The sequence below is a fragment of the Sorex fumeus genome, unplaced genomic scaffold (assembly GCF_029834395.1).
Source record: "Sorex fumeus unplaced genomic scaffold, SorFum_2.1 ptg000086l, whole genome shotgun sequence".
Lineage (NCBI taxonomy): Eukaryota > Metazoa > Chordata > Mammalia > Eulipotyphla > Soricidae > Sorex > Sorex fumeus.
Window position 1 is genome coordinate 11,074,352 of NW_026606143.1, and position 16,016 is coordinate 11,090,367.

General features: G+C 43.4%; 2 protein-coding genes across 4 annotated transcripts in view; both read left to right on the forward strand.

Moving 5' to 3' along the window:
* The window catches only part of RPGR (retinitis pigmentosa GTPase regulator), a 160,308-nt gene that overhangs the window by 82,548 nt on the left and 61,744 nt on the right, over positions 1-16,016 (forward strand). The gene's annotated exons all lie outside the window — the stretch shown is intronic.
* SRPX (sushi repeat containing protein X-linked) overlaps positions 1-16,016 on the forward strand; it is a 152,699-nt gene that overhangs the window by 16,715 nt on the left and 119,968 nt on the right. The window contains exon 1 of one of the 2 annotated variants that reach the window (XM_056131229.1): positions 15,334-15,461. The exons of the other annotated variant lie outside the window; for it this stretch is intronic. Coding sequence (XP_055987204.1) covers positions 15,368-15,461 — 94 coding nt within the window. The 5' untranslated portion in view covers positions 15,334-15,367. Of the gene's footprint in view, positions 1-15,333; positions 15,462-16,016 lie in introns of those variants that run through there. 2 annotated transcript variants of the gene reach the window in all.

The following is a 16,016-nucleotide window of genomic DNA, read 5'->3' on the forward strand; positions in this document are numbered from 1 at the left end:
CTGGCCATGGAGATTGTCACTGTCACTGTCCTCCCGTTGTTCATTGATTTGCTCGAGCGGGCCCAGTAACATTGTGAGACTTGTTACTGTGTTTGGCATACCGAATACATCACGGGGAGCTTGCCAGGCTTTGCCGTGCAGGCAAGATACTCTCAGTAGCTTGCCGGGCTCTCCGAGAGGGGCAGAAGAATCAAACTCGGGTCAGCCGTGTCGGCCACTTGAAGGCAAATGCCTTACCCGCTGCGCTGTCGCTCCAGTCCATGGAGATTAGTCTTTATATATATGTGCGTGCGTGTGTGTGTGTGTGTGTATATATATATGTATGTATTTCACAGATGAATGCAGTCATTCTATATCTGTCCCTCTCCTGCCTCATTTCACTCAGCATGATACTCTCCATGTCCATCCATTTATAGACAAGTTTCAGTTTCATGACTTCATTTATTTTCTAACAGCTGCATAGTATTCCATTGTGTAGAAGTGCCATTTTTCTGTTCTCGGGCACTCAGGTTGTTTCCAGATTCTGGCTATTGTGAATATTGCTGCAATGAACATAGGAATGCATATGGAGTTTCTGCTGTGTGTATTTGGGAACTAGGGTATATTCCCAGAAATGGTATAGCTGGGTCAAATGGGAGCTCAAGTTCTAGTTTTTTTTGAGAAATGTACATATTGTTTTCCAAAAAGGCTGGACCAGTTGGCATTCTCACCAAGAGTGAGGGAGAGTCCCTTTTTCCCTACGTCCGTGCCAGCACTGGTTTGAGGATGGTTTTTATGTAAAAAATTCCCCAGTCCTGCACTGGTTACAGACCTCTTCAGATATATATCCCCTGGGATACCAATTGATTTTTCCCCATTACCTTATTAGATTATTCCATACTCAAAAGTGTTCTGGACTTCTGCCACTCTCAGTAATGGTAGTGCTTCATTATAACCCAAGTGTGGATTTTTAAGTTTTGGGCACAATCCTTCTACAATTTCCTTCTAGGAAAGATTCAGCTGTAGAAACTAACTGATCTTTCCTCATTTTGTTCCCTGGGGTCATCTTCCTTTGTATGGATTGCCAGTTCCTATTTGGAGAAACAAAGGAGTTTTCTATTAGGACTCACAAATGTTCCCTGTTAGGGATGCAGAAGCTGGTATTTGCTAGGGCTTCATTCCTTCACTTTTCTGTTTCACTTGAATATCCGTTTGGTTTCTTTTCTTTTCTTTTTTCTTCAGCGTCCTCAAGGATCTCGTCTACTAAAACCACCTCATATTTTACTTCCATATATGCATTTCAAATATGCATTCTTATAGTTTCTACTGAATTTCAGGTTCTCTTAGCTCGTAGACATGTCAGTGTTGTTCTTTTACCTGCATTGCAACCTAAACATGTTCAAAACTAGACTCATTTCTTTCCCTCTATACCTGGCTCGTAAACTGTGTCTGTCTCTCTGCCCAATTCAACCAGAAAAGCAGAATCAGTCCGGGATTTACCTTGCATAGGACCAATGTGGATTCTTTACAGGGAATTGCTCTCATCCAGTTGAGAGTGATTAATAAGCAGTCTTGACTTGACTATTGTCTTTAACTCTAATGCTCGAGCTTAAAGGCATGGGATAAGCAAGCTGTAGGGAAGGAAAGTTGTAAATGAGGAAGGGATGAATGGCAAGCTGGAATCACAAGCACAAGTGGAGCTTATGAAGAAGAGCTGGAACTCACGTCAGTTCTCGTTGCTTCCAACCTTGGTGATGAGAGTATCCTGCAGATATAGAGCTCCTTCTCACCATCACGTGGCCTGGGAGTTAAACAATCTGATGGAAGACCTGGGTAAGACTAGCTTCTTCAAATCTGCATGCTACCGCATACTGGGCTGCAGAACTGAATATGGGGGGGGGGGCAGAGTTATGAAAAAGAATTTATTTAATATGGTTAATGCATGTAACTCTGAAAAGAATATTTCTGAGATATCTAGAGGGATAATGAAATATCCTATTTTTGGTTTTGGTGCTCAGTGTTTCTCATGCCTTACATCTGACTCTGCACTCAGGAATCATTTCCTGAGGCCTTGAGAGACCATATGGGGTGCTGGGGATGAAACCTCAATGGGCCGCATGCAAGGCATGCAAGGCACTGCACTATCTCTCCAGCCCCATTAAATGTCTTTTAAATCTAAGGGGAAAGTAAGATTTTTTTTTGAATGCAAGGCATGCACTTTATTATTGAGTGGCATCCCTGGCTTGCTTCTTTAACCAAAATGCTTTTTCTTTGACCATCATGTCATTATGGGAAGTATGATTTTACTGTGACTTATTCTTGTGAATTCTTCAAATCCCACAAAAATATGAAATGTACACCAGTACAGGACTGGAGTGATATCTCAATAGTGTGGAGCATCTTCTTTGCATGCAGGAGATATGAGTTCGATTTCCAGTACCATGTTGTCCCCTGAGTATTTCCAGAATCAACTCCTGAGCACTCCTTCAGCAACTCCCAAAACCAAAAGCTAAAACCATAATCTCATGGGGCTAGAGAGTTGGGGTAGGTGAAGGTGCTTGGTTTATATTCCACAGACACTGGTTCAAATTCCAAACACCACTTATGGTCCTCCAACCACTCCCAGGCACAGAGTCGAGAAACTTCTGAGTAGTAAGTGTGGCCCAAAAGTCAGAGAAAAAAAGTTACATGTATTACACATATTACTCAGAAAATGTTTTATTCCACTAACTAGTAAACCTATTGTGCAGTTTTCAATAGGAAAAATTTTGAAAAAACCTGAGTGCCCGAGAACAGATGACTGGTTAAAGAAATTTTGGTACATCTATACAATGGAATACTATGCAGCTGTTAGAAAAGATAAAGTCATGAAATTTACATACAAGCGGTTTTACATGGAAAGTATCATGCTAAGTGAAATGAGTCAGATAGAAAGGGTCAGACATAGAAAGACTGCACTCATATGGGGAATGTAAAGTAACAGAATGGGAAACAAATACCCAAGAATAGTTAAGATAAGTACCAGGAAGTCTGCTCCACAGCTTGGAAGCTGGAAACACATGCTGGGGGAAAAGGCAGCTCAGATAGAGAAGGGAACACCAAGTAAAGGGTGTTTGGAGGATTTGCTCGAGATATGAGATGTGTGCTGAAAGTAGACTATAGACTGAACACGATGGCCACTCAATACCTCTATTGCAAACCACAATACCCAAAAGGAAAGAGAGAGCAAAAAGGAATGCCCTGCGACAAAGGCAGGACGGGGTGGGGGTAGATGGGGTGGGGGGGTGGGAGGACTACTGGGGTGGTGGAGAATGGGCACTGGTGGAGGGATGAGTACTTGATCGTTGTATAACTGAAACCCAAGCACGAAAGTTTGTAAGTCTGCAACTGTACCTCATGGTGTTTCACTAATTAAAAAAAAAAACAATAACAACCTATTTTACAGTTTCACTGTTAGGGTTTCATTAATTCCTTTATTGTTTCATACTTGCTAAGACATTACTGGAAGTATAAGTTATCTAATTATATATATATATAATATATATATATCTAGAACTGCAACAATAATTCCTTTTATGACTCCTTGCAGTTGGAGAAATCTTTCTTTTTTGGGGGGACCATGCATAGATGCTCAGAAGTTACTCCTGGATCTGTGCTCAGCGATCACTTTAGGTGGTGTATAGGGTGCCGTATGGGAAGCCAGAGATCAAACTTGGGTCAGCCTTGTGCAAGACAAGCACCCTACCTGCTGTTCTATCACTCTGCCCCGCAGGGTTTGGAGAAATCAGATGGAAAAAAAGTTTATCTTTGGGCCAGAAAAGGAATGACCCATGTTTGGTCTCCAGCACCACATACAGTCCCCTGAGCACTGCCAGAGGTGATCCTTCTGCACAGAGCCAAGAGTAATACCAATTCAAAATGTAAAGAAAAATAATACCTTCTCAGACTAGCCAAGACTTTTCATTACCAACAGATGAGGGAAAGAATTCGGCATTTTTCCCAAAGCAAGCTTCCTTTTTTTTTTTATTAGCGAATCACCCTGGGTACAGTTACAAACTTATGAACTTTTGTGTTTGCATTACATGATCGTTTACCCATCCCTCCACCAGTGCCCATTCTCCCCCAGCAATGTTCCCAGCATCCCTCCCACAACCCTCACCCAATCCCCCACCACCCCATCCTGCCTCAGCAGCAGGGCATTCCCTTTTATTCTCTCTCCTTTTGCGTGTTGTGGTTTGCAATAGAGGTATCGAGTGGCCATCATGTTTGGTCTATAGTCTACTTTCAGCATTCATCTTTCAACCTGAATGGGTCCTCTCAACATCCTTTACTTGGTGTTCTCTTCTCTATCTGAGCTGCCTTTTCCCCCAGCAAGCAAGCTTCCTTTTAAAGGGTATATTTTATTCGCTATTGCAGAAACTCTTTAAAGTACTTGAATCTTGTGTGAATATTAATATTGACATTATTTTGTCTCCTGGTGTCTTTTACTAAAAATAATATACTTTTCAATAATCACTTATTCAGCACTTTATAACCCACTGAATTGTCATTAAGCTATCTTTTACTTATATATTAGCATTATTACAAACTGATATATTTCTCACTAGAGTTTTATTATTATCAAAGGCATACTATATAGTAATTCCACCTTCTAAGGAATAAGATATTAACTCTAGGTAGTTATGCTTCCCTTGGTAGAGAACATTAATTTAGAATTTATCATCCTGGAATTATGTGATTGCATTCTCTACTTGGATTTGTCTTTGTCTACTAATTCCAACTACCACTAATTTAAACTGCATTTCTAAACTGCATTTTCACCTAATTTTCCTCTTGACTAATATATTATGCTCATACCTTCCAATTATTTTTCATTTTTTATAATTTTATTTATTGAAATCACTGTGAGAGCAGTTACAAAGCTTTCGGGTCTAAGTCTCAGTCATACAATGAAACACCCGTACCTTCACCAGTGCCCATTCTCCACCCCCAACAACCCCAATATACCTCCATCCCACACCCTCCCCCTACCTGTGGGGCAGATGATTTCCACATTACTCTCTACATTCAATATTTTGACACCAGACCCACCATTATTATTTGAGATTTTACTCCAACACTCAGATCTGCTGAAAAGGCAACCGTAGACTATTTTTTTTAAAAAAATTCTATTTTTTCCAGGTTTTCTTGACTTTATATCTTCATTCTTCTATTCCACACAATTGAAAGGAAGAGCATGTATATTCTTTATAAAGACATACAGAAGACATATAAAAGTATAACGTTATGGGGCTTAATATGTGGCTCAAAGTAGTAAAGCACTTTTTAAAAATGTAAACCCCAGGACACAGAAACACTCATTCAAAAGGATATTTGCACACCATTATTTACTATAGAATTTAGCACAATAGCTAGGATATGGAGTCAGCCAATGTGTCTGCAACAGATGTGTGGTAGTAAAGGTATGGTATATGGTATATATACAATGGTATGCTATGCAACTGCAACAAATGATAAAGTTATGCAATTCACTACAATTTGGATGGAACTGGAGGATATCATGCTAAGTGAAGTTAGAAGAATAAAGAATAATAAAGACAAATAAAGACAAATACCTGATGGGCTGGAGCGATAGCACAGCGGGTAGGGCGTTCGCCTTACAAGCGGCCAACATGGCCGACCCGAGTTCGATTGCTCCGCCCCTCTCGGAGAGCCTGGCAAGCTACCGAGAGTATTCGATATGCCAAACACAGTAACAACAAAGTCTCCAATGGAGACGTTACTGGGCCCGCTCGAGCAAATCGACGATCAACGGGAGGGCCACATTGAACATTGAACCTGATGATCTCACTTTTCTATTCTATATATAGAATAACAAGATGAGGGAATGCAATGAATCAAAGGGAGGCTACCTAAATAACCCTGGACCCTAGATTATAAAAATGAGGTGGGCAGGGAATCAACAAAATCAAAAGGAAGGAAGAAGAGGATGACAGGATGTAACAGAGACGGGGGCAGGGTCCTGGAGCACATAGGGGTGTAGAGTATGGTATATGTGTATATTTAAACCACACTGCAACAACACTGTTAAGCAGGGAACCAAAAATACAATAACCAAATTGAAAAATGTGTCTGTCAGGGACACAGGCTGGGGTTGGGAGGGAATCTGGGGACATTGGTGGAGGAAGGGTAACATTAGTGGTGGAATTGGAGCTAGAATATTGTATGCCTACTGAGAACAACTTTGTAAATCACAGTGCCTCTGTAATATTTTGTTTTGCTTTTTGGGTCACACCTGGCAATGCACAGGGCTTATTCCTGGCTTTGCACTCAGGAATTACTACTGGCGGTGCTCAGGGGACCATATGGGATGCTGGGAATCGAACTCATGTTGGCCGCGTGCAAGGCAAACGCCCTACCCGCTGTGCTATTACTCCAGCCCCTGTAGTATATTTTTTTAATTTTTAAAAATGCCTTTATTTATTATCAGAAAAATGTTTGATTTTTATAGTTATTTTATATACCTGTATTCCTGGGGCTAAATAAAAATCCCTCTATAGAAAAGGATTCAAAAAAAAGAGTACAATGTCTGAGTTGCAAGCAAGACCCTCCATGTCATGTGCAATGAAAGAGATTCTAAAATTAATAAGGGAAGATAATTTTTGTCCTGAAGTTTTGTCAGTGCCATATCATGAAAAAAGGCAACCATGGGGTCTGGAGCGATAGTACAGTGGGTAGGGCATTTGACTTGCATGCGGTCGACCCGGGTTCGATTCCCAGGTCCCATGTGGTCCCTGGATTTGATTCCCAGGTCCCATATGGTCCCCAAGCACCGCCAGGAGTAATTCCTGAGTGCATGAGCCAGGAGTAACCCCAGTGTATCTCTGGGTGTGACCCAAAAAGAAAAAAAAAGGCAAGCATGCCTGCGCCAAATCTCCATAGTCAGTTTCTTGGATTCACTTACACTGATGGCAAGAACAGAGGCATCATCTGGGGGGAGGAGACACTGATAGAGAAGACACTGATAAAGAAGAAAATGAGCTACATCAGCTACAAAAGAACAAACGTGATCTTCACTGGCATTAAAAGGAATGAAAAGTCAGTACTGATAGATTAGCTCAAAAAAAGCTACTAAGTTTTTTTTGGCTTTTAGGGTCACACCTGGTGATGCACAGGGGTTACTCCTGACTCTACACTCAGGAATTACTCCTGGCAGTGCTCAGGAGACTATATGGGATGCTGGGAATTGAACCCGGGTCGGCCACATGCAAAGCAAACCCACTGTGCTATCACTCCAGCCCCAGCTACTAATTTTTAATAGTTGTTACAGTCTTATTTATTACAAAGTAAATATCTCTTGACTTTTATATGGGTACCATATCAAAATCTATCCCATTCATCGGAATTCATATTGTAAATGGCTGATAGCATATTTTTGTTGGTCAGCCATGATTGGCATAATACTGGTCTTCTGGTTAAGTAAGTATGATTAGCTTTTTTAAGTTTGATAATAATTCCAGGTCAGCTGGTGAAATAAGTTACTATTGTCCCTTCTAGAGACACAATTGGACTTGATTAGTCACATTCAAGGTTTACATGGTAACTTGACTGCACATAGTTAAGTGTTCAGTCTCTGCTAAGGCCCAGTGGTAAGCGAAGATTTGTGTCTGAAAAGAAGGCACAGATATTAGCTTATTAGTCATTTTCAAAAGCTGGATTTGCTCCCAAAATTTATGTGTCACATTTTGCTTCATGTATTGGAACTTGCTGAAGAAGTCAAAATGCATCTCTGTCTGACACTGACACTTTGAGCACCGCTAGATCTTCTAGATCATGTGGCTGAGTGGCATACAGCTTATACTGTATCCTGAGTCTTCGCTTATTCTGAGCCAAATCAGAACTAACATTTCATGGGTCACATATGTGAGAAAAATAAGAGGAATTCTCACAACTGGTCTCTGTTTTTCAAATGCTCTGACTGAGGTCTGGATAGACCTACCAAGGATCTATGTTTACCCCTTAAATTTCAGTGGCTTGGGATACATTTCCACTGTTGGCCCAGCCTTGTTCATGTAATCACACCTATAAGCTAGATCCGGGCTGTGATTGCCATGTCCTCTTCAAATTTACATGACCCGTTCCCCAAATGATGTTTGTCAGGTAATTCCCTATCAAGCCAATGTCTAATCCTGGAAGGATTAAGCTCATAATAATCTTCACACTCTGAATTTATGAAGACAAATTTATGAAGACAAAATGTTTCCCTTTTCAACTTTTCCTCTATATCTGTCTCTCAGCTACAATTTATAAATTATGTATATATGTCACCCGTGTTTTCTTTAAAGGCTTTTCCCCTTAGCATTAGTTTTTATTTTTCCCCATTTTTATTGAGGAGCCAGGATTTACAATTCCATTAATGAGCATTTTATGTCTACATCATTTTAACACCATACTTGCCACATGTTGTTATTTCCCTCCACCAATATCCTGTGGATTCCTCCCTTCCACCCTCTATCCTTCCCAAGGTACTCTAAGTTCTATAGACCAGCTCTCCAGTTCTGTTGCATTGGCCATTTATTGCTCCCTTACTATGTATTTTTATATGCCACAAATGAGAAAGATCATTCTTGTCCATACCTCTTCTTCTGACTGACCTCACTCAGCATGATAACCTCACATTCCTTCCACATAGTGGCAGATTGCATGATTTTATCTTTTTTTATAGCTGTGTAGTAGTCCGTTTGTGTGTGTGTATGTACCACAACTTCTTATTTCACATCCTCATTCATATTGAACATAATTTGGGTCGTTTTCATATTCTGGCTATTGAACCAAGGTCGGCGATGGGCATGAGTGTGAATTAGCATCATTTTAATTGAGGTAACTATTGGGTGCTCACTCTGTCCTCGCCACCTGAGATCACAATTTGGACTACGCAGGAGAAGCGGAGATCTGCAGGTATATCTGACATGCCTTTATTCTAGCTGCTATGCCATACTCAGGTCAGACAGACAGTGTATAGAGGAGTAAACAAAGTCAGTGCTGTAAGATGGGATACACTCTATCACCTCACCCTGTGCATGTATACAAGTGCATAGTTACATAACAGTGGCCACGTAAGTGTTGCTTATTAATTCCCAGCAGGAAATCAGGCCTAGTCAGAAACTAGGTCCAATGTAGAATAGCATAAATGTAACTTTTAATACTTTTTGTGCTTTAAAAGTATAATTTGATACCTCTTCATATGTATGTTAACACATCATGGTCACTACCCATGGACACTAGTTGATCTCTTGAGCACCATCCTGTTGACCCCTTCTTTCTTTGCAGCCCACTCCCCACTCCAGCTTTGGTAACCTCAATTCTGTGGTCAGAACCCAAGGATGCCTTTTCTTTTGACTTCATCTGTTCCAGTGGTCTGATTCTTTATATTTCACAGAAAAGTGAAATCATATGATAGTTTTTCTTTTTCCTTACTTAATTTGCTGAATATGACCTCCTGTAGTTCTCTATATATTGTCACAAAAAGTAAGGTTTCATCCTTTTTCTTTGTTTTATGTTTATGTTTTTTTGCTTTGTTGTGTTGGCTGAGGAATATTCCACTATACATTTTTTTTTGCAGCTGAAATCTTTGTATCCAGTTATTTTGGAAAAACTTCATACAGTTTCTATCTACGTTTTTTTGGGGGGGGTGCCAAACCCAGCAACACTCAGGGGCTAGTCCTGGCTCTGGACTCGAATTGCTCCTGGTAGTTCTCAGGGAACTATATGGGATGTTGGGGATTGAACCCAGTCAACCAGGTGCAAAGCAAAGTGCCCTACCCACTGTACTGTCTTTCCAGACCATATTTACTTTTTTTCAGTTACAGTAAATGGAATTTTGAGGTGGCCCTTATCAGACTCTCCTAATGATTATATTAGACTACATATAAGAGAATTTTATACGTAGAGAAAATATTTAGATATAATTAAGATCCCCTAATCAGCTTCCTTCACATAGGGAGATTTTCCAAGTGAGCCTCCCATAAGCATGCAAGCCCCTTAATATTAGAGTTATCTCTGGCTGGTGATAGTAGAAAAGTTGGTCAGAGAGTTTCAGAATGAAACAATACAAACTCGAGTGGATGAAAAAATTCTGCAGCATAAGACAAAGGGAACAGGTTTACTCCCTTTATTCTTTCCTTTAATCTTTCACTGAATACTTGGAATGCCTAAAATTGTCTTTCCATTTTGTAGCTTATTATTTTTGTAAGACTGTTTCCCTTTGGATTTCTAGTACACCTGCTTCCTTTGTCTTATGCTACAGAAGATTTTCATCCAGTAAAGTCTGTATTCTTTCATACTGAATATCTACCCTAAAAAGAGAAGAAATGTTAGCTAGGAGATTTTAAACAGATGCTACTCTTTAGACTGTTATTAATTTTTTTAAAATTAAGCATGAGCATTCTTTTTGCTTTGTTTTTGGGCCATACCTAGAGATGCTTAGGGTTGACTCCTGGCTTTGTGCTCAGGGATTACTCCTGGTGGGCTCCGAATACCATGTGGTATGTCAGAGATCAAACCCTGGTCTACCTCTTGCAAGACAAGAACCCTACTTGAAGACTACTGCTCTGGCCCCAAGCTTGAACATTCCTATATTAACCCATTCAACTCTAGAATTTTAATAGGTACCTGTGTACAAAAGTATCACCCAAATCACCCTACCCATCTGGCATTCATTAACCTTAACTCTAGTAGATTGAGATCAAGTCTCCTTGGTCTTCTAGCCTTGAGATCTTGGAAACTTGGAGAGTCTGTAGTTTGATTTTATTTGTAAAATAAAATAAGAAATAAGTATTTTACAGTACTGTGTAAAATATTGAATCTATTTACAAATGTGCTATTGGGCCAGAGAGAGAGAGAGAGAGAGAGAGAGAGAGAGAGTATAAGGCTTAAGGTGTTTGCTTTGCATCCTGTCAATACCAGTTTGAATTCTTGGTGCTTACATATGGTTCCTGGAGCAATGCCGGGGCCATTCCTGAGCACAGATCTAGGAAGAGCCCCTTAAAACTTCTCGTGTGCCCCTACAAAATATATATGTGTATACACGTTACTCAATGTGTAGTGCCTAGAATAGTGCTAATCTGTGCTTCTTGTCTGTTTTATTTTTCTAGCAGGTCATGTTTGTTTTACAAAATCATTGATCAACGAAGTACTGGAAGTTTAGGAATAGTAGTCCTAATCCATAATGATTGCTCACTGGGCTAAAATGCATGCCGTACATGTAGAAATCCCAGGTTTGGTCCCTGGTATCTCACAGTCTCCTGAGTACAGAGCCAGGAGTAGGTTCTGAACACCACCAGATACAAATTTTTTGTAGAACAAAAACAAAGCAAAGCAAATCAAAAGTAGTAATTCTTTTCCAGAGATAATGAGAAGCATTGTCCTAAGTTGTGTCTCTTGTGAGGGTCTCATTGACTTTAATTCCCCTGCAAACTCATTTCACAAGATACAGAGCCTCCAATACCTCCTCTTAAACTTCAGCCATTTACCTTGAAAGAATGTGGATAGAGAACTAGCTTGAGAGCGGGGAGAGAATGAAGAGGTATGGGAAGAGAAGAGGGATATAGAACAGGAAGGGCCTTGATGATGATGTCCTCAGAAATGTTTTCTCCTAAGTAGGTAACTGATAGATTCTCCTTCAATGCTGCTTGCTGCTGAGTGGACAAGCTTAGAGAAAAGGTGGTGGGTGGAAATCCTAGAAATCCTTTTCCTTCCCTCTCCACTATAGGGTATGCTGCTCTGACTTGGGACAAGATGGTGGTGTCTAGTCCTGTTTACTCCACACGCAAAGTGGAAAGAAAGATCTGGCAGATCTACCCCCATTGCCAGATGTGGATGTCTGTGTTCCCTTCTCCTCACCTCTGAAACTTTGCCCAGCACTCTGGAATGTTTCAGAGGACAGAGCAGGCACTGTCAGCTAAGCCCTGAGGTGCCTGGGAAGGAAGTCTTTCTTAATTTGTAGCTCCCAGGTTGTCCCCTCACAAGTACTACTATGAAGCCATGTTTCATCTATTTTGTGTGGGTGATTTTTGAGATCTAATTTTACTGTTCAGGGTCAATACAACAGGCCTGCCTGTAAAGATGTTCAGAACCAATTTCTTGCCTCCTAAGGTTTGGGTCTTATGCCCACAGTGTCTTTTTTTCCCAATTTATGAACAGTTCTGTCATGCCACACACAAATAAGATCAGAGTTCTATGACAAGCCCTAACTGACTTTATGCTTCTTTCAACTCAGGAACCAGTCTTCTAAATTAATGAGCTTGTTTATTTTGATAGATTATGAATCTACTTGATCATTCGGGTGTTTTCCAAGTTAAAGTGGAATAGATTGCTAACCACTTCCCCCCACTTTCCCTCTGCCGACATTCTTTCTAAGAGAGAAGGGGCCTGGAGTCAGCATCATGCAGTCCCCAGTGGGCAATATCACAGGCCCTCGGGAGGTGCTGGAATGCTGGGGCATGTGTCGGGGATGGCGTTCAATAGAAGCTTCATGTGCAATTGGGAGAAAAGCTTTGTGTTTTTCTGTTTAAAGATTTCCAGTGGAGCACAGAGTGATTGTTTTCTGAAAAGGGAGCCAAATAAATCTGGAAACCTCTCCTCACCATCATCTGATTCAGGCTTGCTCTAAGGCAGCCAAGAAAGCGACTGTTGAAATAGAGCGTGGTGTTTCTCATCATCCAGCCAGACTCAGGTGACAAGAGGGAACCAGGTGTTCCTTTTCAGCCCACTATGTGAATTCATGCTGAATTTTGTGAGGAGTGTTTGCTTGCAAAGTGACATAAGAAAGGAAGGGCTCAGGAAAGATTAACCTGGATCCCAAATTTGGAATATATATTAACTTGCTCACAGGCATAGAATAGTGGTTCTCCTTGCAGTGGTGTGTTTCCCTAAGGGACATGGGACAACATCTAGAGACTTGGATTGCCACAACCGGGTAAAGGAAGGGGTTACACTGCACTTGCTGCACAGATGTTAGGGGGTGCTGATAGATCCTTCAATCCACATCACTGTCACCCTCACTGACAAAGAAATATCCAGTCCAAGATGCTTATTGTGCCTAGGTTAAGAGATCTGGTCGAGAATTTATCCCATGCTAGAATGTGCACCAGAACAAGGAGAGAGCAAAATAGGCATTTGGTCAAATTCTAGGGTGTATTCCTAAAGATTCTAGCTTGATTGGTTTGGGGCTCAGCCTAGAAATGTTATTGTCCCTCCTTGGGTGATTTGTGTGTGGACAGGATTGAGAATGGCCATTCCTTGGAGAGACTTCTGTGATGACAGCCATGGAAGAACTAGATCCACCCCCTCCATATCCTGGTTTCTTGTGACTAGGGTGTTCCTGAAGGATTGTTGGGTTAGGAAGGTAGCATTAGTGGAGAGCCCCACAGGAGATGCAGAGTTTTCCAGGGGGTACTAGGATGGTAGCTCAAGTCCAGGATGTTTGTGAAAATACAAACTTGTACATGACCTTGAGTCTACGTAAAAGATCTTGTGCCCTTCTGGATAGCCGTTCCCAGGACCTGACCAACCAACTGTGATAAGGGAAGGGGTGTTTTTCCACAAGGGATGTGGCTGTCTGCTTCTAAAGTGCAGGGCTCTCTGAGCCCAGAGGTAGGAGATTTTGAGTCCCACCTACCCCTTCCTCCTTTTGCATTTGTACAGTGCCCAGACTGCACAACCAGGTCTCTTTGAGGGTGTGTGTGTGGATGTGTGTGTGTGTGTGTGAGAGAGAGAGAGGGCAGAGACAGACACAGGAGATAAGGGGAAAGAGAGAGAGAGAGAGAGAGAGAGAGAGAGAGAGAGAGAGAGAGAGAGAGAGAGAGATTTGAAGAAACCAGACAGACCCGGGCCCAGAGCAAATACTGCCGGTATAGCAGGTAGAGGGGTAGAGTGTTTGCCTTGCACACAGCTGCCCAGGTTGGATCCCCAGCACCCTATATGGTCCTCTGAGCATTTCAGGGAGTGATCCCTGAACACAGAGCCAGGAGTAAGCCCCAGCACGGCTGAATGTGGCCCAATCCCACCCCTGTGCAAAAGAAAGAAAGAAAGAAAGAAAGAAAGAAAGAAAGAAAGAAAGAAAGAAAGAAAGAAAGAAAGAAAGAAAGAAAATGCAGCCCCATGAGCCATCCCCACAAGCAGTGGGAACCCCCACCCCATGATGCTGACGACAGGGTGGAGGCGCCAGGCCGGTCAGCGGTGTCCCTGGGGTGGTTGAGAACAACTCAGGAACTAGGCAGATCTGGTTGCAGAAAACTACAGCAGTGGATTCCCAAGGGTGTGGGTGAGACAGGGAACTTTCTGTGCCTTGTGCTTGCCCAGGGGCAGACCCTGGAAAGAGAACTTTAAGCCCCATCCCAAACCGCAGTGCTGCAGTGCTGCACTCGCCCCAGCTCTTGACCCTCCCCTTTCCTAAAAGAGAAACAGAAAAACCCAGCACATGGATGTGGGCGCCTGCAGGATTCTGGCTCTATTCAAATCTCCCGCCCTCTCATGACTGACCGTGAACCTGGGCACATTTTCTTTATTTTTAAAATCTTCTAAAGCTTTTTTTATTGCACCACTGTGAGATAGACCCTTACAAAGCTGTTCACGATGGGATTTCAGCCATACAGTATTCCAACACCCATCCCATCACCTCCCCCCCTCCCCCGCCTGCCTCTATGGCAAGCACTTCTCTCTCTCACTCTCTCTCACTCTCTCTCTCTCTCACTCTCCTCCCCCTCTCTCTACCCCCCTTCCCCTTTCGTGCATTGTGGTTTGCAATATTGATACTGAAAGGTTATCCAGAATATCCCTTTACCTACTTTCTACTGGGCACATTTTCTAAGTGTTGATTTCTTCTTGCATTACAGGAGCATAAGAATAGGCATGAAAAGGGTCGAACCAGACAACGTGGCCTTGATTCCCAGCCGCAGGGGCTACCCTGGGCCCTCGAGGTCGCCCCCTCTACTCGCGCCGCTTTCATGCACAGATGACATTGCGCGAAGGGCAGGGGCTCTGGGAGACACTGGGGTCACCGGTGTGTGTGGCAGTTGACAGGGCACACCACCAGGGAACCAAAAGACAGTAGTTGAGAATGGAGTTGGCAGGCACGCGCCTGGTCGCTGTCTGCCCTTCGGGGGGGGGGGGGCGGGGGGGGTTCCTCCATAGCTTCCAGCAGCCCAGCCGCGCCCGTATGAAAGGAGAGGGGTGGGGTGGGTCGCAGCCCCAAATCGCTCCAGCCTTTGGGGAGGCGGAGGAAGGTGGGCAGGCCCCAGGCGGGAGGGAGGGAGAGGCAAGAGGAGGAGTTTTCCAGTCGGGTGCGAGCCGCGCTCTCCTCCAGCCCCCTACAAGCACGCTGCGCGCCATGGGGAGCCCCGCACGCCTGCCCGCAGCACTGCTGCTGCCCCCGTTGTTGCTTCTGCTCCTGCTACGGGTCCCACCGAGCCGAGGCTTCCCAGGTAGGGCAGGAGGGAGCTACGGGGTGGGGGGTTGCCCTTTGTTTGCGCTGAGCTTGTCCTGCCTGGCCCTAGGGAGGGAGAGGGCGAGCCCGGTTAGAGTCCGGGCTCCTGAGAAGTGAGAGGACTTAAACTCCCCCCTCCCCCACCCCAGCCATTACCAAACCAGGCGCAGAGCGAGCCTGTGAGAGCCTGTGACGTGGGGAGCCAAAGTAGAGTCCGCTTTTGGAGTGCGGCGGGGGGCGGGGTGGCGCCTTCGAGCCCACGTCGGCAAGGGGCGCTAGGCAGAGACCTTTAACCGTCCTCTTCTCTTCTCACTAGCAGAACTGTGACTTCGCGCACTGTGGGGCATGGTGGGTCAGGGGGGCTGATAGCTGGTCATCGACCCGCCCTCTCCCCTCCAACACACACACACACACACACACACACACACACACACACATACACACACACGCTTACCCTCGGGGTTGCGGGGCAAGAGACATGAGCCAACATAGAGTGACACTTTGTGGATAACTTAGGCGGGGCCTCTTCCATAGTTCCCACCAACACCACCAC